This window comes from Desmodus rotundus, chromosome 6 (genome assembly GCF_022682495.2).
Source record: "Desmodus rotundus isolate HL8 chromosome 6, HLdesRot8A.1, whole genome shotgun sequence".
Classification (NCBI taxonomy): domain Eukaryota; kingdom Metazoa; phylum Chordata; class Mammalia; order Chiroptera; family Phyllostomidae; genus Desmodus; species Desmodus rotundus.
The window spans coordinates 102755252-102772541 of record NC_071392.1 but is presented as its reverse complement, the minus strand read 5'-3'; the positions used below and the strand labels follow the sequence as shown (position 1 = coordinate 102772541).

Below are 17290 nucleotides of genomic sequence, written 5' to 3'. Positions count from 1 at the left end.
AGGCCCCCCAAGAACACAGATCAGATATCAAACTAACGATGCAGGCCCAAGTGCACAGCAAGAGAGTGGCCCAGGGGAGGCTCCCCCTCCTCCAAAAGCAAGTCCCTTGCCAGCCGTGTTCCGAGAGAGACAACAGCCATCTAATCGGATTGGCAGGGAGTCAAACAAAAAGATTAGAAATTATCAAGGAGAGTATCAGAAAGACGGATTGGTAAACACTATCATTCACTGTGAACGACACCCTAACTCACACTGTCCCCTGAGATCGTAACTACTAGTGGCATGAAGCCAAGGCAAGTAACTTCACTCCTAAACATTATTTTTTCTAGCTAAAACATATTATTCTCACAAGTCACCTTGAGGATGAAACTGTATTTAAAAACCCTTCTAGCGCACAGAAAACCACTTCACATTTTCCAAAGAATATCGGCATTCCACACTTCGCTTCTGTACTCCATACTTCACTTCGCCCTCAAAATGACACCAGGAGAAAACTTCGAAGATGTTATTACTAAAACGAGACAACCAGGGGGACAGACAACCAAGAGAGCAGGACACACTGGCTTGAGGCAGGGCAGTGTGTAAGTGACAGTGCTGGGCTTCAAAGCCAAGTCCCTGTGCCTCAGTTTCCTCATCTGCAACACCACCTCCCTTCCGGTGGTGGAAGCATGTAACGGGTGCTCAGTAATTGCCAGCAATTCTCATTCTGGGCTACTTTATTTCCTGCTGTACTGATCAAAATAGGGGCCATTCTCAAATTGCAGAATTTTCTGGGACAAAAGGGGCCCCAAAGACCCTTAGTTCCTATTTCCCTGGGCTTTTACCAGAAGAAGAAATCTGGAAATCACTTCTGCTCTGGCTGCCAAATTGCTTGCTCAATACCCTCTCCACAGGGGCCATGTGAGAAATTTCTTTTCCAGCTGGTTGCCAGGAAACTCTATCTCCCAGAAGAACTGCTCTACTTCTTCCTCTTTTGACAATGAATGTTAAGTAACTTACGTGTCCACTTTTCATCTTGGCTACCAGGAAGCTCAAGTCCAAACAGACAGATGCTTATATATGTCAACGATATTTGCTCTTTAGGGTAGCCCATCTGCTGAAAGTGGCCACGTGACCCACTGCCAGTCAATGAGACAAGGGGAAAGTTTCTGTGGGGCTTCTGGAAAAGGTTTTCCCCTCCTGGAGAGAGGAGCTCCCTCTCGCTGCCCTGGCTATGCCCTTGTCTCCTGCTGCATGGGACACGTGATGCCTGGAGCTGCTGCCATCCTGGAACCACAAGAAGAAGGCCAACAGGATCACAAGAGGCCGAATCAGAGCTCCAGCATCATGAGGTCGGAAGAATAGCCCCTACGGAATACACCCTGACGGACATCTGCGATGGTCGGGCAGTTCTCCAGGGCAGGAAACAGAAACACAGCTTCAGCAGAAAGAAATAGGGGGCTTCCTCAAGCAGTGAGGGTCTAGAGGAGGCAGGAATCCAGGCCTGGGCTCCCAGCAAACCGAGAACGCTGCAGAACTGCCCCCGCAGGGGCAGCTGCCTCTGCACAATGGGGAAAGGGGGACTCCGAACAGCACCTGCCTGAACTGATACTCCAGGAAAATGCCAACCTGACTGCAGCCAGGCTCTGGGGAGCTACTACCTCAAGTGTCAGCTCCAAAGCCACCTGTCCTGCTAGAGGCACACCACCAACGACAAAAAGGAAAACCCGTGCCCTGCCTCCTGACACCCAGGAAGCTGGAACCTGGCCCTCCACGAAGGCTACCACAGAAAGCCAAACGTGACCAGGGCTGTGCTGTGCTGTGCTGCAAAACGGCCTAAGGGTGGCCTCCGTCCCGCTCCGCCTTCCAAATGTCAAGCAGCTGGATCTGATCTTGGCCAGTCACATCCCAACCCTGAGCTACCAGCGGGTGTGAGAGATGCAGCTGAAGGCCCAGGGGAAGGAGGATGGGAGACACGGCAAGCCCTGATCCACAAGTCCCACCTCTTCCCCGAACACCGGCCCCTCTCCTCTCTGCAGCCAAACCCTCAGCCTCTTACACGAGACACAGTCACATTTCAGGTTCTCCTGCACAGGGAGAAGTGGTGGAAATCCCAAACACAGCAAGTGCAAGGAAGCCCAAAGGCAGATGATTCAGAGGACTATCTGGGCCCAAAGAGGCTTTGATCTTTGCTCTTAATCTCCCAGTCCAGCTGTATTTGCTCTGATATTGATGTTTTTGTTTATTCAGATTTTCCCATTTCCTTCTACGGATTTGTAGGAAATCTCCAATAATCTAAAGAAGATGTGGAGGTTTAAACAAATAAATCACATACAGTCAGAAGATCTCAAAAATCCCATCCCCTAATAAAGCATGATGATAATAATATTAATACCTACCATGTATTGAGCATCTACTATGTGCCAGGTATCAGGGAGGAAACCAAAGTTCAGAGAAGTTAAGACATTGACCTGAAGTCACCCAGTAAGGGAGGGGCAGAGCCAGAATCCTGTCCTGGACAGGATTCTGACCTTGGTATTGAAGCATCAAAGGCCTATGGGGAATCACGCAGATAAGGCCACACGTGAAGGAGAATGATTGGGGAGCAATGGGGACTGGTGGGAACTGGGGAAAACTGGCAGCTCCAGTGGCTACTATCATAGAAATGGGGTCCCAGTGTTACTGATTTTTCAAGAGAAACTCGCAGTATAGATTTTTATATGGACTTAACTGGAAAATTATTGAATATTTTTTTTTTTTTTACAAACATCATATAGGCCGAACAAAATACACTGAGGGCTGGATCTGGTGCCCGGGCCAAAACCTGCTCCTGAGGCAGCACACTCCCTGGGCCCCTCGCCAAGCCAGGGGCCCCTGCAGCCCCGGACTCACCTCCCAGCCTTCGATGTGGGACTGCAGCTGCTCCAGGGCCTCCATCTTCTCCATCTGCCGCTTGGTCTCATTGATGTTGGAGCACACGGTCTTCATGGCCTGCAGGGCGCTCTGGACCGCGGGGTGGTCCGGGTGCTTGCCGGGGGTCCTCTTGGCTAGCTCCTAGGGAAGAGGTGAGGGCAGGAGTGAGAGCCGCCAACCCAGAGGGCACCAAACATTGCCTCCAGGTCACCCGGCCTGGGCCAAATCCCAGCTCTGCTACGTGCAAACGGTGTGATCTGGGGCTGGGGAACATCATTCGTCCATTTATTTATTTATTCATTCAACAAATGTCCCTTGAGCTCCTCTTCCACAGCCAGCAGATTTCTAGGATCTGGGGACAAAGGTTTTAACAAAACGAGAGAGAAATTCCTCACCTGGTGGGTATTATAGTTTATCAAGGAGATCAGCCAAAATAAAGAAGAATCAAGTGTATAATTCAATGTCAGGCAGTGAGAAATAGCGCTGAAGACAAATCAGGATGGGGGGCAGGAAGGTCTAAGGAAAGGAGGTGTTCTCTCAAACAGGGAGGTCAGGGGGACCCTCTGAGGAGCTGACATCTGAGCAGAGGCTCTGGGGGAAGCAGAGGAGAGAGCCCTGCAACAATCTGTGGGGAGGGTGAGCCTGGTGGAGGGAACAGCAAATGCAGAGGGTCTGAGGTGGGAGCGTCTGTGGTAGGGAACAGGGAATGGTGAGGAGATGGTGTGGCTGGAGTGAATAAATGAGAGAGAGAGAGAGAGAGAGAGGAGAAATAGGACACATAGAGAGAGAGACAGGGCAGAGAGAGATCGGTAGGTCAGAGAGGTGGTCCCTGATACTACCCCTGTCCAGCTGTTTTCTCATCTGTAAAATGGGTATAAAAATGCCTTGCCTTGGGGAGCTGGGTGAGAAAGGTGAAGGGATTAAGAAGTACAAATTAACAAGGTCAAAATAGTCACAGGGATGCAAAACGCAGCCGTGGATACGGTCAACACTGTAATACCATGCACGGTGTCAGGTGGGAACTAGACTCATCAGGGGACCGCCTCGGGAATTAGATAAATGTCTAACCACTCCCTATGCTGTACACCTTAAACTAATACAAAACAACGTTAAATGTCCACTGCAGATGAAGAAAACAACACCCACCATACCTCTCCTTCACAGGGACCGGGCAGGGAGTGTGAAGAGGCCAATCGGGACAGACCTTGAACCCAGGAACTTCCCCCCACCACAAGCACAGGCAGACTGGACTGAAGGTCAGGACAGTCCTACTCCAAGGGTTCAGCCATCTGCTAAGGGTGACGGGAGAGGAACTGAGAAGGAAGGCAGTAGCCGGGCCTAAAGATATCGGGAAAGATTTTCAGACCGAATCACTCCACCAATAGAACCATGCCAGCAAACCTAAGTTTCTTTAGTCATGTGACCCAGACATGCCCAACGGTTCTAGAATCTCCCCATCTCTCTGCTCCTTAAAACATCACACAGGTGACATTCTTGTATGGTGGTTCCAAGCATAGTCACACTCGGCAGCTGGGCAACCTTGGGCCAGTCACCCTCTGTGCCAAGCCTGTTTCACCACCTGAAAACCAGTGATGATGCGGACGAGGATGTGGATGATGATGACAGTGATGGTAGTGAGGATGGCCACAGCTGACACCTCCTGAGCCTTTCCTCTGTGCTGGTGAGGCAGCTTCTATTATTATCCCACTTAATAGATGGGATGACTGAGGCCCAGGGGGACAGCCCAAGGCCTCTAGGAGTAAGAGGAGGAACCTGGATTTGAACCCGGCTGTCTGGTTCTGCTCATGGGCATGGTGAGGGGTTAACCAGACACCGCAGGAAATGCTGCTCCATGAAAAGTACACACTTGGGAAGCACTCAGTCTTTGCACAAGCAGAAGCTCGGAGGCAGCGGGAAACAGCCAGGAGGCCAGTGAGGCTGAAGCAGAGTGAGCAACAGGGAGAAGAATGGGATGCACTGAGGCCGGATCCCATGCACAGGGAGATGGTGGGGTCTTTGGTTTCATCCCAAGAGCATGGGGGAAGGGACAGGGATTATGAGTTGGGGCCTCACCCTGTCCTTCAAAGGAGCCTTCAGAGGTGGCTGCTGAGCTGAGGATGCCCTGGAGGAAATACAAACTTCTGGGAGGCAGAAACTGGGCCTCGATGGCAGTGAGCCACCACGCTCCCCCTGGACTGCCTGGTACAGAGATAAACTTACGCAGAAGTCACTGTTAATCGTGTCCCTGTCACTGCAGCTAAAGTACATGCATCCTAATACAAAAGAGACCCCATCTTGGGACGTCACCTGGGATAAGCTCACCATAACATTGTGTTCTTCCATGACATTGGCTCTAATGAGCTTGGCAATGGTGAAATGCAGTGTGTGAATTATCCCCACTTAACAGATGCAGAAGCTGAGGCTCAGCCAGAGGTGGGGTCACGTGCCCAAGGTCACGGACCCTAAGTGGTAGAGCCGAATATCAAATCCATGCAGTCTAGCTCTGGAGGCCACGTATTTAACCACGGCCCCTGCCTCTCCGTCCTGTGTCCCTGGTCCTGGGCCACAGAAAGGTGGGCCAGGGCCACAGAGCCAGAAAGTGGGACTGGTAGACACCTAACCATGTCTACAGACTCCTCCAGAAACAGCCACAGTAGAAAACAAACACTCCCCAAAATCAGGCTCTTAGAACACAAACTTCTGAGCACGGGCAGACCTTGAGGAATCCCTAGAAAAACTGAGGACCGAGAAGGAAGGGGGTGTGCCCAGGGCCACCCTGTATATGGCAGCGAAAGCCCCTCCAGAGCCAGGCGAGCGGCCTTCCCCCAACATCCGCCCCGTGAGCCCGTGTGGTTTCACAAGCAGGAACTGAGGTGAGGACTTCCTAGAAAAGAGGACGTCGGAGTACAGGAACCCAGCCTTTCCGCAAGCTCCCTCATCTCCCTCACTCCCCGCCAACCACACTTTCACCAAGAAGGAGCCACTGGTGCGGGCTGCCGACAGCCCCATCGTGCCTCAGAGGTGTGGGCCCTGTCCACAGCAAGGACACAGGAGGACAGCCTGGGACACAGGCCTCAAACTCCACACCAGCCGGAAGAAGGCAGATCCATAAGACCAGAGTGTGAAAAACAAAGCTGGACTTGGCCCTGGGAGAAGCGAAAATATCCATCACTCACTGTGACTTGGGATTGGTGGAGGCCCAACAGGAGACATGGTAGTTGGAAAGCCATTCTGTCCTCTCCACAAAGAGAAAAAGCTTGTGGGAATAGAGGGTGTCACCCGTGGGACTGATCAACAGAGGACACTCACTTTCTGAGGACACTCCCACCAGCCCCAGGAGGGACCGATCCTGCCCCCAACTCCTGGCTCTGTCCGAACACCTCTACCCAAGGTGCCATCGAAGCCCAGGAGGCTGAGCTGTTCTATCAGGCACTTTCCTGCAGCTCTTGGGTCGCCTCATGCCACATCTCAGGTGACAGCAGGGTTCAAATGCAGAGGCTCTGACAAGGCCCACCACCACTCACAGAAAAAAGAAAAGAAGAAGCGAAAGACATCTGGAAGTCCAAGAAAACCCAGAAGTGAAAAGCTGTCCAGCACAGCAAAGAAAACCTCCCAGCCTGCAAACTCTACGAAAATTTCATGCAAATATATTTCCAATTTTAACAATTTTTATCCCCTGCTTCGAGGCTGGGAGAACGTTGGCCCCACGGATGAGGAGTTAATGGGGGAAAGGAAAGAATGCTCACGGGTCTTAAAAACTCCACCCTTCCGCTGGGATAGGCAAGGGGGCACCGTGGGGCGGGGGTCAGGACTGGGAGTTCACATTCTGGCTTTCACCAGGGCATACTACGTGACCTCAGGCGAGTCACCTCCCCTTTCCGAGCCTAGGTCTCCTTGCTGTGCCGTTCAGGGATGGGGTCAGGGCCCAGGTCACACACCCAGCCCCCCAGGCCAAATGCCACTGCCAGCCTCTCTCAGTGAGACAGCAGCCCTGGCCACCCCGGGCCTGAGTTTCCACCTGACAGTAACAAGTGGCTGAATGGTGGCCACCCCCTTAGATGGGAACTGTGCTCAACAGTCTGCCACACCCGACCAAGTCACTTCTAATCTACTCCCTTTCTGCACGTGCCCTGTAGGTGCCCATGGCTGACACCCTGGATTGACAGGTCTCTACGAACATCCAGTGGTAGCCATATTCAGGGGCTCTATATCCAACTTCCCAAGGAGGCCTAGCACGGCTCGCTATTAGGAGTGCTACGCCCTGCACTCCTAACTTCAGGCATTTCTCAAAGAACAGAGGGTGAAACTGTGAGAAATGGTGGCGGCGGTGGTGGTGGTGGTGGGAGCTCTTAAGTCCAACTCAGCAGAAGCAAAATAAAAATGGAATAAAAAGAGAAAAAGGAACTAAACCAAAAACAAAACACTAAAGCTACACAAAATAAAATGAGAATGGGTGAAAAAAAGAAAACAAATAAAAAAAAGAAAGATGGTAGAAATCAGTTCCAATGTATCAAATGATACAATAAATATAAGTGGGCTAAACTCTCCTGTTAGAAGACAGGGACTGACAGATCAGAGTTTACATTCTAACGTTATGCAGTTTACAACAGAAGTACCTAAAGCTTAAGGATGAGAATGGTTGATAGTAAAAGGATGAAACAAGATATATCATGAAAACAAAAAATCAAAAGAAACCCGCTATAGTTCTATTAATATTGGGCAAAACAGATTTTGAGACAATAAAAAATAGCCAAACTTACTGAGCACTTAAAAGCACATTACAGGTATTATTCCACTTAATCTTCACAATAACCCATGACTAAGGCACTATCTGACAGAGGAGGAAACTGAGGGACAGAGTGCTTATGTCACTTCTCAAAGAGGTGACACTAATAAGTGCATGAGCTAGGATCAATAAAAATAAAAATCGTAGAAATATTAGAGTAGCTAACATCGACCAAGCATGACTATCAACCTGGTAATAAGCAGAGTGTTCTCTTGAGTTTTCTCATGCACTGTCTTTGCAGCAAGCCTGGGAGGCAACTACCATCCACATTTTGCAGATGATGCAATAGAAGCACAGAGAGGTTAAGCAACTGTTACTTGGTCACACAGCTAAGAGGTGGAGTTAGAACCACACAGGGCACAACAGGAAGCAGAATGCAGGCAGGACACCTAGGAAGGGAGATCTGGGAGGGCTCCTTGGAAGATCAAGTGCACAAGCTTGGCTTGGAAAGGAAGAAAGCAGGTCTCCCACCCTGAAAGAGGGGGACTTCATTCCTTGAGCTACCGCTATTCAAGGGCTGGTGCAGGCTGACATGCTGGAACAGCTGTGGGCGAGGTGTCAGTTCTTAGACCGAGAGGCAGGATGCAGGGTGGGCACCATGGTCGGAAGAGGACGGGGCCTGGGCAGAGAAAGCCACAGTACGGAGACCTCTGACTTCCTGTGCCTTCTCAGCAAGATGGTGACAATGCCGGATCACTGGCAGATGGGAGGCTCATTTCGTGACCATCAGAGGCAGACAAGAGCTCCAAGTACCCAGGATAATGTAGAAAACTGGCAAATCAATACAAAGACAAGTATCCAATAGAAAATAGGCAAATGATGTGAAGAAGCAATTCTCATAAAATGCACCCCCCACCACTGCTGCCACCCAGTCCAGCCACCACCTACCTAGACCACTGAGGTCGACTCACCGCCCCCCCCCCCCAATCTCCCCACCTCCGCTCCCACCACCCAGTCCAGTCTCCACAGACAGCGGAGGGATCGCACGCAAACCAAGTCAGCTCCTGCCCCTCCTCTGCTCAGGACCTTCCCAAGGCACCAACCTCGCTCAGAGAAGACAAAGACCCTACGGTGGCCCACAAGGCCCTGCATATTCTGGCCCCCTCAGATCCCTAAACTCACTCCCCCCTCCCCCTCACCTCTCTGGCCTCCCTGCTGTTCCTCAGACACATTCCTACCTCGGGGTCTTTGCACTGCCTGTCCCTCTGGCTGGAAGGCTCTTCCCCAAGGTGCCCTCCTTATCTCTTTCCAGTCTTTGCTCAAATGCCACCTTTCTCAGTCCAGCTGGTTAGCCTGGCACCTTGAAACAAGTATATACATTTCCTAATTTATTTGTTGTCTGCCTCCCCGCAGCAGAACATCAGAACACAGAGGGTTTGAGCAGTTTTTGTCACTCTGTATCTCTAGCACCTACTGCAATGCCTGACACGTAACAGTTGCTCAATAAATAGTTGGCAAGTGAATAAATGGCTTCAAAAACCCTATACATGGCAGCACCAACTGCGGCTCTCTCGGAGGTAATCGGGAAGACTGTGTGACCCACTGTGTTTCAGTGCTGGCCTCCCCCTCCCCCATTCACCCCACCCACCTCACATCAAGTTTTCTTGCATGCCACCTAAAATCCTTTGCAGAACTGTGACTGGTGCTCATCCCATGCTCTGGGAAACTTCCTTTTTCCAGCCATCTTCCTGCACCAAGACCTGAGGCCATACCTCCTGAATGATGGACCACACCCATCCCCAGGGGATGCCACAATGCTGACAACCAAAGAGACAGAGGTGACTACCGAAGAGCAAGGTCCTTCCCCTGAGCATGGGTGACAGCTGCATCACACACATGGGAGGTGGAGAAGGGCACCAGAGCTGTGCTGAGCCTCCAGACTACTCCCTGAGTGGGTTCTGCAGAGCGCCCCTGGCACACACTACAGCTGCTGCTCCCAAACAGACAGTCAGCCTGTTTGGCCCCCGGGTGTCTGACAAGGTTTAGATCAAGCTGGCATTTGGGAATCAGGCACTTTCACCTGGAAGTCCCAAGTTCTAGATTCAGACACAGTTGGCACACTAGGATGACATTTCCACAGTCATTCGACTGAGTAATTCAGAGGCATCTACTGCGTGCCAGCCACCATTCTGGGCGCCGGGGAAGTTCCCTGGGAAAATTCTCAAGCCCCTGCCCTTGCGGAGCATATGTATTAATGAGGGAGACGGAAAGTGACTCCATACACCGTGAGTTACAGGGCAGAATGGGAGCTGGAAAGAGGTGCTGTGAAGTAAAACGAGAGCGGGGTGAGCAAACGAGAGGCGCAGAGGCAGCTCCTCCACCATTGGGGTGGTCAGAGAAGGCCTCTCCAAGGAGGGGACATCTGAGCAGCAGAGGCCCGACAAGACTGGGAAGTGAGCCCCAGGATTTCTGGGGTAACAATGTCCCAGGTGGAAGAAACAGCACGTGCAGAGCCCCTGAGGCAGGAGCCTGCCGGTGGTGTGCAAGACCGGCAAGGAGGCCAGTGTGGCTGAAACAGAGCGAGCAAGAACGGGGAAGGGGAGAAGGAGGCCAGAGAGGAAACATGGATTCGACGTGCAGCGCCTTGTAGGTGGCCATGGGGCCATGGTGGGGAATCCGGATTTAGATCTGGGTGAGCAGGGAGCCACTGGAGGTTCTGAGGGAAGTGGCGACAGGAACTGAGTTAGGTGTAGCTGCTGAGATGAGAAGAGACTGCAGAGGACAAGGACGGAGGCAGGGAGGCCCACCGGGAGCTGTGAAGCGGCCCAGGAGAGAGATGGAGTGCAGGAGCTAAAAGGGCTGGACTCTGGATGGATGTGCAGGTAGAGCCAATGGGACTCCATGATGTGTTAGATGTGGGGTAGGCCAGAGAGAAATCCCAGGTTTGGCCTGAGCAACCAGAAAGAAGAGAGGCCATTTACAGAGATGGAGGGGTGGGGGAGAGGAAAGACAGGTCCGGGGGAAGGAGAGAGCCAAGCATTTGGTTTGGGACATTTTAGGTAGGAGAGGCCTGTTAGATATCCAAGCGGAGAAGCTGAGTGGGCAGAAGAAAAGTCCCGCCCACGGTTAGTGGACAGATCCGGGATGGAAGTCGTTGGCACAGAGATGGAGTTTGAAGCCATGGGAACGTCCACACAAAAACTCGTAGGCAGACGTTCACGACAGCACTATTCCTAACAGCCAGGAAGTGTCGACAACCCGAAGGTCCCTCCACAGACGCATGGATAAACAACACCTGGTCTGTCCACACCATGGAACATTATTCAACCGTAAAAAGGGATGAAGTTGTGATCCCTGCTACAACGTGGATGAGCGTGGAAAACACTGCGCTAAGCGAAAGGGGCCAGACACAAAAGGTTAGACATTACGTGATTCGTTTATGTGAAATGTGCAGAACAGGCAATCCACAGAGATAGGAAGTAGGCGAGTGGGTGCCAGGAGCTGGTGGGGAGAGGAGGGAAAAGGGAGCTGACAGCTCATGGGTCCAGAGTTTCTCTGGGAGGCTATGAAAATATTTCTAAAATTATTACGGTGATGGTTGCACAACTTCTGAATACACTTTTTTTTTTAAGGACATGGAGTAATAAATAAGGCCTCCAGGAGCAAGTCTAGATAGAGTCAAGGCCAAGGACTGAGGCCTGGGGTCTACCTACGCTTAGAGGTCTGGAAGGCGAGGAACCAGCCAAGGAGACTGAATGGTTAGAGACATAGAAGGCAAAGGGGTATGGGGGGACTCTAGTGCCTGATGCCCCTGTTAGACAGATGTACCCTCCAGTTTGCAGCCTGCCTACCTCACCTACTCCTATTCTGCAGCAGACAGGCCCTGTGGGGTTCAGTCCAAGTCCAAAAGCCCTGAGGTCGGTCTCGTTCATGACTGGGGACCCTGAGCCACACCAGCAGTGGGTGCCCAGTAAGGCCCCAATGAGACCTGCCTCCTCACCAGATCTAAAAGGGTCAGGGACACTCGGTCTCGCCTCGGGCACCTGCCAGTGGAGCACCAGGGGCATCACCCCAAATATGAATCATTTCCCTGGAACTGTCGATGGAAAACTCAACAAAGCCTGAAAATGCCAACTGTCTCTCCCGGGCCCGGGCTGAGGGCTGAAATAGAATGTTCCGGCTATTCTTAGGCAATGTTCGAGTTCAGCGTTTTGGGGCTGTTCCCAAAGAGGCTTTCATTCTCGCCTCTTCCCTCTTCCCACCCAGGCCCCTCAGTCCCATTCACCCACTCGATTCAGAGTTCAGCTCAAACAAGGGGGCTCACAGGGCCACAGGGACATCTGTGAGGGCATCAGAACCCAAGGGGCCACAGTAGGGGACCTGCCCCATAGCTCATAAGACTGTCTTTTAAAACCCACTGGAAAATGTGACAGAAAGGAGGAACTCCGGAGGGGTATGAAGATTCCCCACAGCGGCCCAGCTGTTTTCCGATGCAAACACCCCAGCTGTGGGTGCCAAAGGCTGGACACTCTGAGCAATTCGGTCAGGCGGGCAGCATGGCATGGGCCTCGGAGCCTGCAGCTCTGCTGGCTGGTCCCCCAGTGCTCTCTGAGCCTCAGATAAACACAGCTGGAGACCGAGGAAACAGGGCGTGTAAACAGCCATTTGGTCAGGAGAGCAAACCCACAGCCTGGCTTCATCACCATTTCCTGTGGGCAGTTATTCCTCCATCAGTTGCCGGCTGGTTCTGTCCCCCTCTCTCTCTCTACTCTTCAGGGAATCCAGAGCCCAGAAATGATGCCAGACCAAACGGTGGGCCCAGGGGCTGAGCAGACCTCAGAAGCACATGGGCCTCGTGCTGAGAGCTAGAGTCACCCGTATACACAGGTCCAGCCCCAGTGGCTGTTAAAATATGTTACGGAAACTGCCACTCCAGGTGCATGCTGGGATCCCAGACATTCCCAAGATCCAGAAACCAAAGGGTTAACACCTAGGGAACCTCAGCTGGTGGTTCTTCTAATGGGTCAGATGTTTAAGATTTTGCAACCCAGGAAAGGAGGAGCAGACCTATCACGGAGTCATGAAGCATGAGGCTACGGACCTTCCCAGGCTCCCCACTTAGGGAACTGAGAAGGTCAGCATCCCCAGCACTCGGCCACTTCGGCAGCTTTAACACCTCAAAGTGCTTCTCAACAGGCAGTGGGGCTGACGGGGGAATTCTGGAACCAGCACATCATGGCTCCTCCCCCTTACCTAATGCATGGCCTGGAACGGGCCGCTTCCTTCTCTGTGCTTCAGTTGCCTCACCTCTAAAATGGGGCTACTCAAAGCACCTACGTCACCGAGTTGCTCTAAGAATTAAGTAAATAAGTATCTAATCGCCGTAACAACTCTGTCCATGCTACTAATGCACACTGTGTATTACAGATGAGAAACTGAGGCATGGAGAAGTGACTGGCCCAAGGTCACACAGCAAGAAAAAGGCAGAGCTGGAATTCAAAGCCAGGCACCCAGGCAGCCCAGGGCTGCAAAGCGTGGCTCTAATCCAGGGGTCAGCAAACTCTTTCGTGAAGGCCCAGACTCTAAATATTTCAGGCTTTGACCCACATCCGGTCTCTGTCACATAGTCTTCTTTGCATTTTGGTTTGGTTTTACAACCCTTAAAAAAATGTAAACACCATTCTTCACTCATGGGTTGTACACAAACAGGCCATGGGCTAGACCTGACCTGTGAGCCACAGTTTTGCTAGCCCTGTACGGCCTGGAGCTGGTACAGAAGTCTACTTCTTTAGATGCTGCCATCTGATTCCCATGTGGAAGACACACCAAACAGGTCAGATAAAGAACATGAGCAGGTCCAATTCAGTCCACAGGCTACAGGTGACAGTTCCACATGGAGCTGCCTCCGCACCAAGGTGAAGAGCTGAGCTACATACGGCGTTGCTGGCACCCACTTGGAATCCAAGCAGCTGCAAGGAGAACTGCAGGAAGTCCTTTCAACATCCCTGGAGAGCCAAAAGATGTGTGCAGAGAGCCATGTCCCACCACCCACTACTGCACACATGATAGGCTTGTGTTCATGGGCAGCGCTGATGGCCCCAGGGTCTGGGCCAGCTCAGAGGCTCAAGTGTCACCCACCATATCCAGCAGAAAGTCAAGTTCAAGAATTCCCTAGTGCCTTTTCCCTCCCCTCACCCTTCCAGTTCATGGAGCAAGGATGCACGTGAGCCCAGGGAGCAGGTGTGTGGATGAGGCAGCACGAGCCAAACCAACCCACCAGCAGGGACTCCAGGAACAGCTGTCAGACACGAGGCCTTGAGGACAGAGCCAGGGCAGGCTTGGGTCATCAACCGCCATTTCCAAGAGCTGAAAACCCTGGGCTGAGAGCAGCAGATGGTGACAGAGCCATCCACCCAGCTGGGGATGTACCCAGAAGCCAGCTCTGAAGCTGAGAAGTAAGACTTCTTGGGTCCCCACACAAGCAGTCAGCCTTGCCCTGACCAAGACTAAGTCAAAGGTGCTGGGCAGTAAAGGGAACAGAAGTGTGTGCATGCTGTAGTTTGCCCACCCAGCATCTGCCCACCCTCTTCCACAAATAGCCCAGATTTTGGTTGGGGGGAGGCGGGTCCAGTCTGTCCCCTGACTGGGCTTTTGGCCTGTGGGATTCAGTGACTGATGGACACAAATCTAAGCCAATTAAGAGATCCCTTGCTCAGAGTGATTGGTTTAGGCCTGAAGCGCCTGACCCAATCTCAGCCAATCAGAACACAGGACTGCCCAGCTCACTGTCACAGGACCATGTCTTAGCCAATCAGAGCCTAACACTGCCCAGCCCATAATGATTAGGGTAAAGCTCAAGCCCAAGCATATAGGAGGAGGAGAAGTACCACAAGCAAAGGCTTCAGAATGTCACATGGAGCTGGTTCAAATTAAAGCACATGACCCAGGCCCAAACAATTTGGAATATCACATTCTCCTGACCATAGATGGCCCAAGCCTGAATCGCCCTCAGGACTTCAGTCAGAGCTACTGCAAGAGAGGTTTACTCTTTCCCACTGTCCTTGAACTTGAGAGGGCATGAGGCCAGAGTCGCTACAGTCTTCTGCTACCACACTGAACATAAAGCCAAGCGGCTGAAAGCAGAAGTGAACAAGGGAGAAAGAGGCAGCGTGCTGGTAGGATCCAGCCCAGCCCAAAGCCAACACTGCCCCACACTCAGCTACTTGAATGAACAAGTTTTATTTTATGATTAAGCCAATCAGAGCTGGGTTTTCTGTCCTTTCAAATATGGGGAAAGGAGTGGGGTGCAGGTCTCACCTTGAGGAGGAGGGGGTACTTGCAGATCCTCTGAATTGGAGACAGCAGGTAGCCCTCCAGGGGGATGTCTGTGGTCTTCCGGCCTCCCAGAAGCATGCAGCTCTGCAAAGGGACAGGAGACCTTCATTAAAACCCACCAAGGACAGCAAAAGGATCAGGCCCCCCTCGAAGAGCCATGGGAAGCACTGTCAAAATGCAAAATGACTTTGGCAGCAACTTAGCAACACCCAAGAGAGAAGGAAATGTGCACACAGGGAGGGGCAAAAGTAGGTCTACAGCTGTTCGTATGGAAAATAATGTAATAATCAATCAGTGGTAACACAAGAATAAACTGTGTTTCACATATGCACGACTGTAAACCTACTTTTGTCCCACCCTGTACTCTACAACCCAGCACAAGGCCTCCGTCGTGGTGAGCCAAACCCTGCCCAGTCCCTATTTCGGTAATTAACGTTTTATGGGAACACAGCCACATCCAAATGTTGACATGCTGTCCACGGCTGCTTCCAAGCGATCGTGGCAGAGCTGAGGAGTTGTAACAGACACTGGAGTCCCAAACCCTGAAATATTTACCACCTGGTCTTCCACAGACAAGTTTGCCAATCCCTGGTCTAAGGAATCTTCACATACGCTACACACCAGGAGACAGGAACATGCACATTCAAAACTGCCTTGTTTGGAATAGCAAGAAGATGAAAAGCAACCCCAATACCCATCGACTGAAGAACAGAAAAGCATGTCCACAGGAGATTCATACAAAGGCTCGCTGAACCGCAGGGACAATGGGGGAACTAAAGCTGCTTAGAGCTACGTGGATGAACCTCAAAAACACACTTTTGAGCAAAAAAAAAAAAAAAAAAAGAGGGGGCTAAACAAAGGATATGTATGGTATGAACCCAGTTAAAGCTTTTAAAGGCACACGAAACAAAATCAGGCATTGTTTACAGAGAACAGGTCTATAGTGCAATATAAGGACACGTATGGGAAAGAAATATATAATGTACCAAAATCTAGTGAGTTACCTCTGTGGAAGGGGGTTACAAGATTTGGAAAATGAGCTTGCCATCTTCAACTGCTACTAAAAGGCTTTATTTCTTTCCCTGGAAGACGGGGACATGAGCGTGTCGCAGGAGAAACTATATTTTGGTTTGCAGAGTAAAGACGGCAACTCTTCAGGAATCGAACACACTCACCCACCAGCTCCTGGCCACAAAGGCCACCCCAGTGTCCACCTGCAGCCACACACATCAGTATTTCCTTCAGGCCAGCCCAGCCCCCTCCCCGGGCTCACTCTATGTCCCTTGTCTGACATGCTTTTACTCCCCCCAGTGATAAATAAATAGATTATTATCCTCATCCATAGCTAACATTGACCGAGAGCCTAGGACGTGCCCTGAAGGCCCCTGATGGCTCTAACCCTGACCACCAACCTCCCTATGAACCAAACACTATTCTTATTCCCATTTTATGGCTCAGACACCTGGGGCTGGGAAGCTTTAGTGTTTCTCCCCAAGGTGACCCCAGAACAAGTGAGCCACAGAGGTGGCACCTACACCCAGGTGGGCTGATGAAGAACCTGGACTTGGAACCATGGTGCTGGGCTACCCTCACCCAAGCCCAGCATTCCTCAAGGCCAGCCCAGCACCACCCCCACCCCTGCCTCCTGGAAGCCTGTCCCATCTTCTCGCAGTTCCCGATGCTCCTCCCTTGTGGCACTTCCATAGTAGGTCATTTGTTCCACGTGGCGAAAAATCCCATGCACGTATTGTCCTTCCCCCTGGGGGGCTCCAACTTCAGAATCTGTGTTCTGGATGCCAGCAATCACGAGTTCTGTGTCTGTGGCCCCCCACCCTCCCGCTCCGTCCTTGGCCCCAAGGGCTGACAGTGTGCCAATGTATGCGTGAAGGAACAAATGAATGGGTGAACTAATGAAGGAGCAAACTGCCAGCACGTCCAGCAATGATCGGGTCTCGGCCTTCATCCTCAACACCATGCTACCAAATGGGAAATGAAACAGGGCTCTTGGGAAACGGGATTCCCATTCTATCATCCGTCTATTCAACAAATTCGCATTGAGTGCTTACTGTGTGCTGGGCCCAGATCCAAGCACCGGGGGCACCTCCCAACAAAGCAGACGGACTCCCTGCTGTAGTCAGGTGAAAACAAGATCAGAGACCATTCACCAAGTGTCCACCACGCTCTAGGCACTGGGCCCCGTGCTTCACCTATCGGTCGAGTTCATCCTCACAGACCTGGGATCAGCACATGGGCTACTGTCTCCCTACCGCAGGTGGGGAAACGGGCAGAGAGAGCCCAAAGGACTGGCCCCAGACGCAGAGCTTAACGGCCTTCTCC

The 17290-nt window shown here is 51.7% G+C and overlaps 1 protein-coding gene across 2 annotated transcripts in view; it reads right to left on the bottom strand.

Annotated features, from left to right (window-relative positions):
• Positions 1 to 17290, bottom strand: part of PREX1 (phosphatidylinositol-3,4,5-trisphosphate dependent Rac exchange factor 1) — a 169487-nt gene that overhangs the window by 70934 nt on the left and 81263 nt on the right. For both annotated transcript variants that reach the window (XM_024559770.4, XM_045194688.2), the window contains exons 5-6: positions 14936 to 15037; positions 2872 to 3033 (exon numbers count right to left, since the gene is read on the bottom strand). In XM_024559770.4, coding sequence (XP_024415538.2) covers positions 2872 to 3033; positions 14936 to 15037 — 264 coding nt within the window. The remainder of the gene's footprint in view (positions 1 to 2871; positions 3034 to 14935; positions 15038 to 17290) is intronic.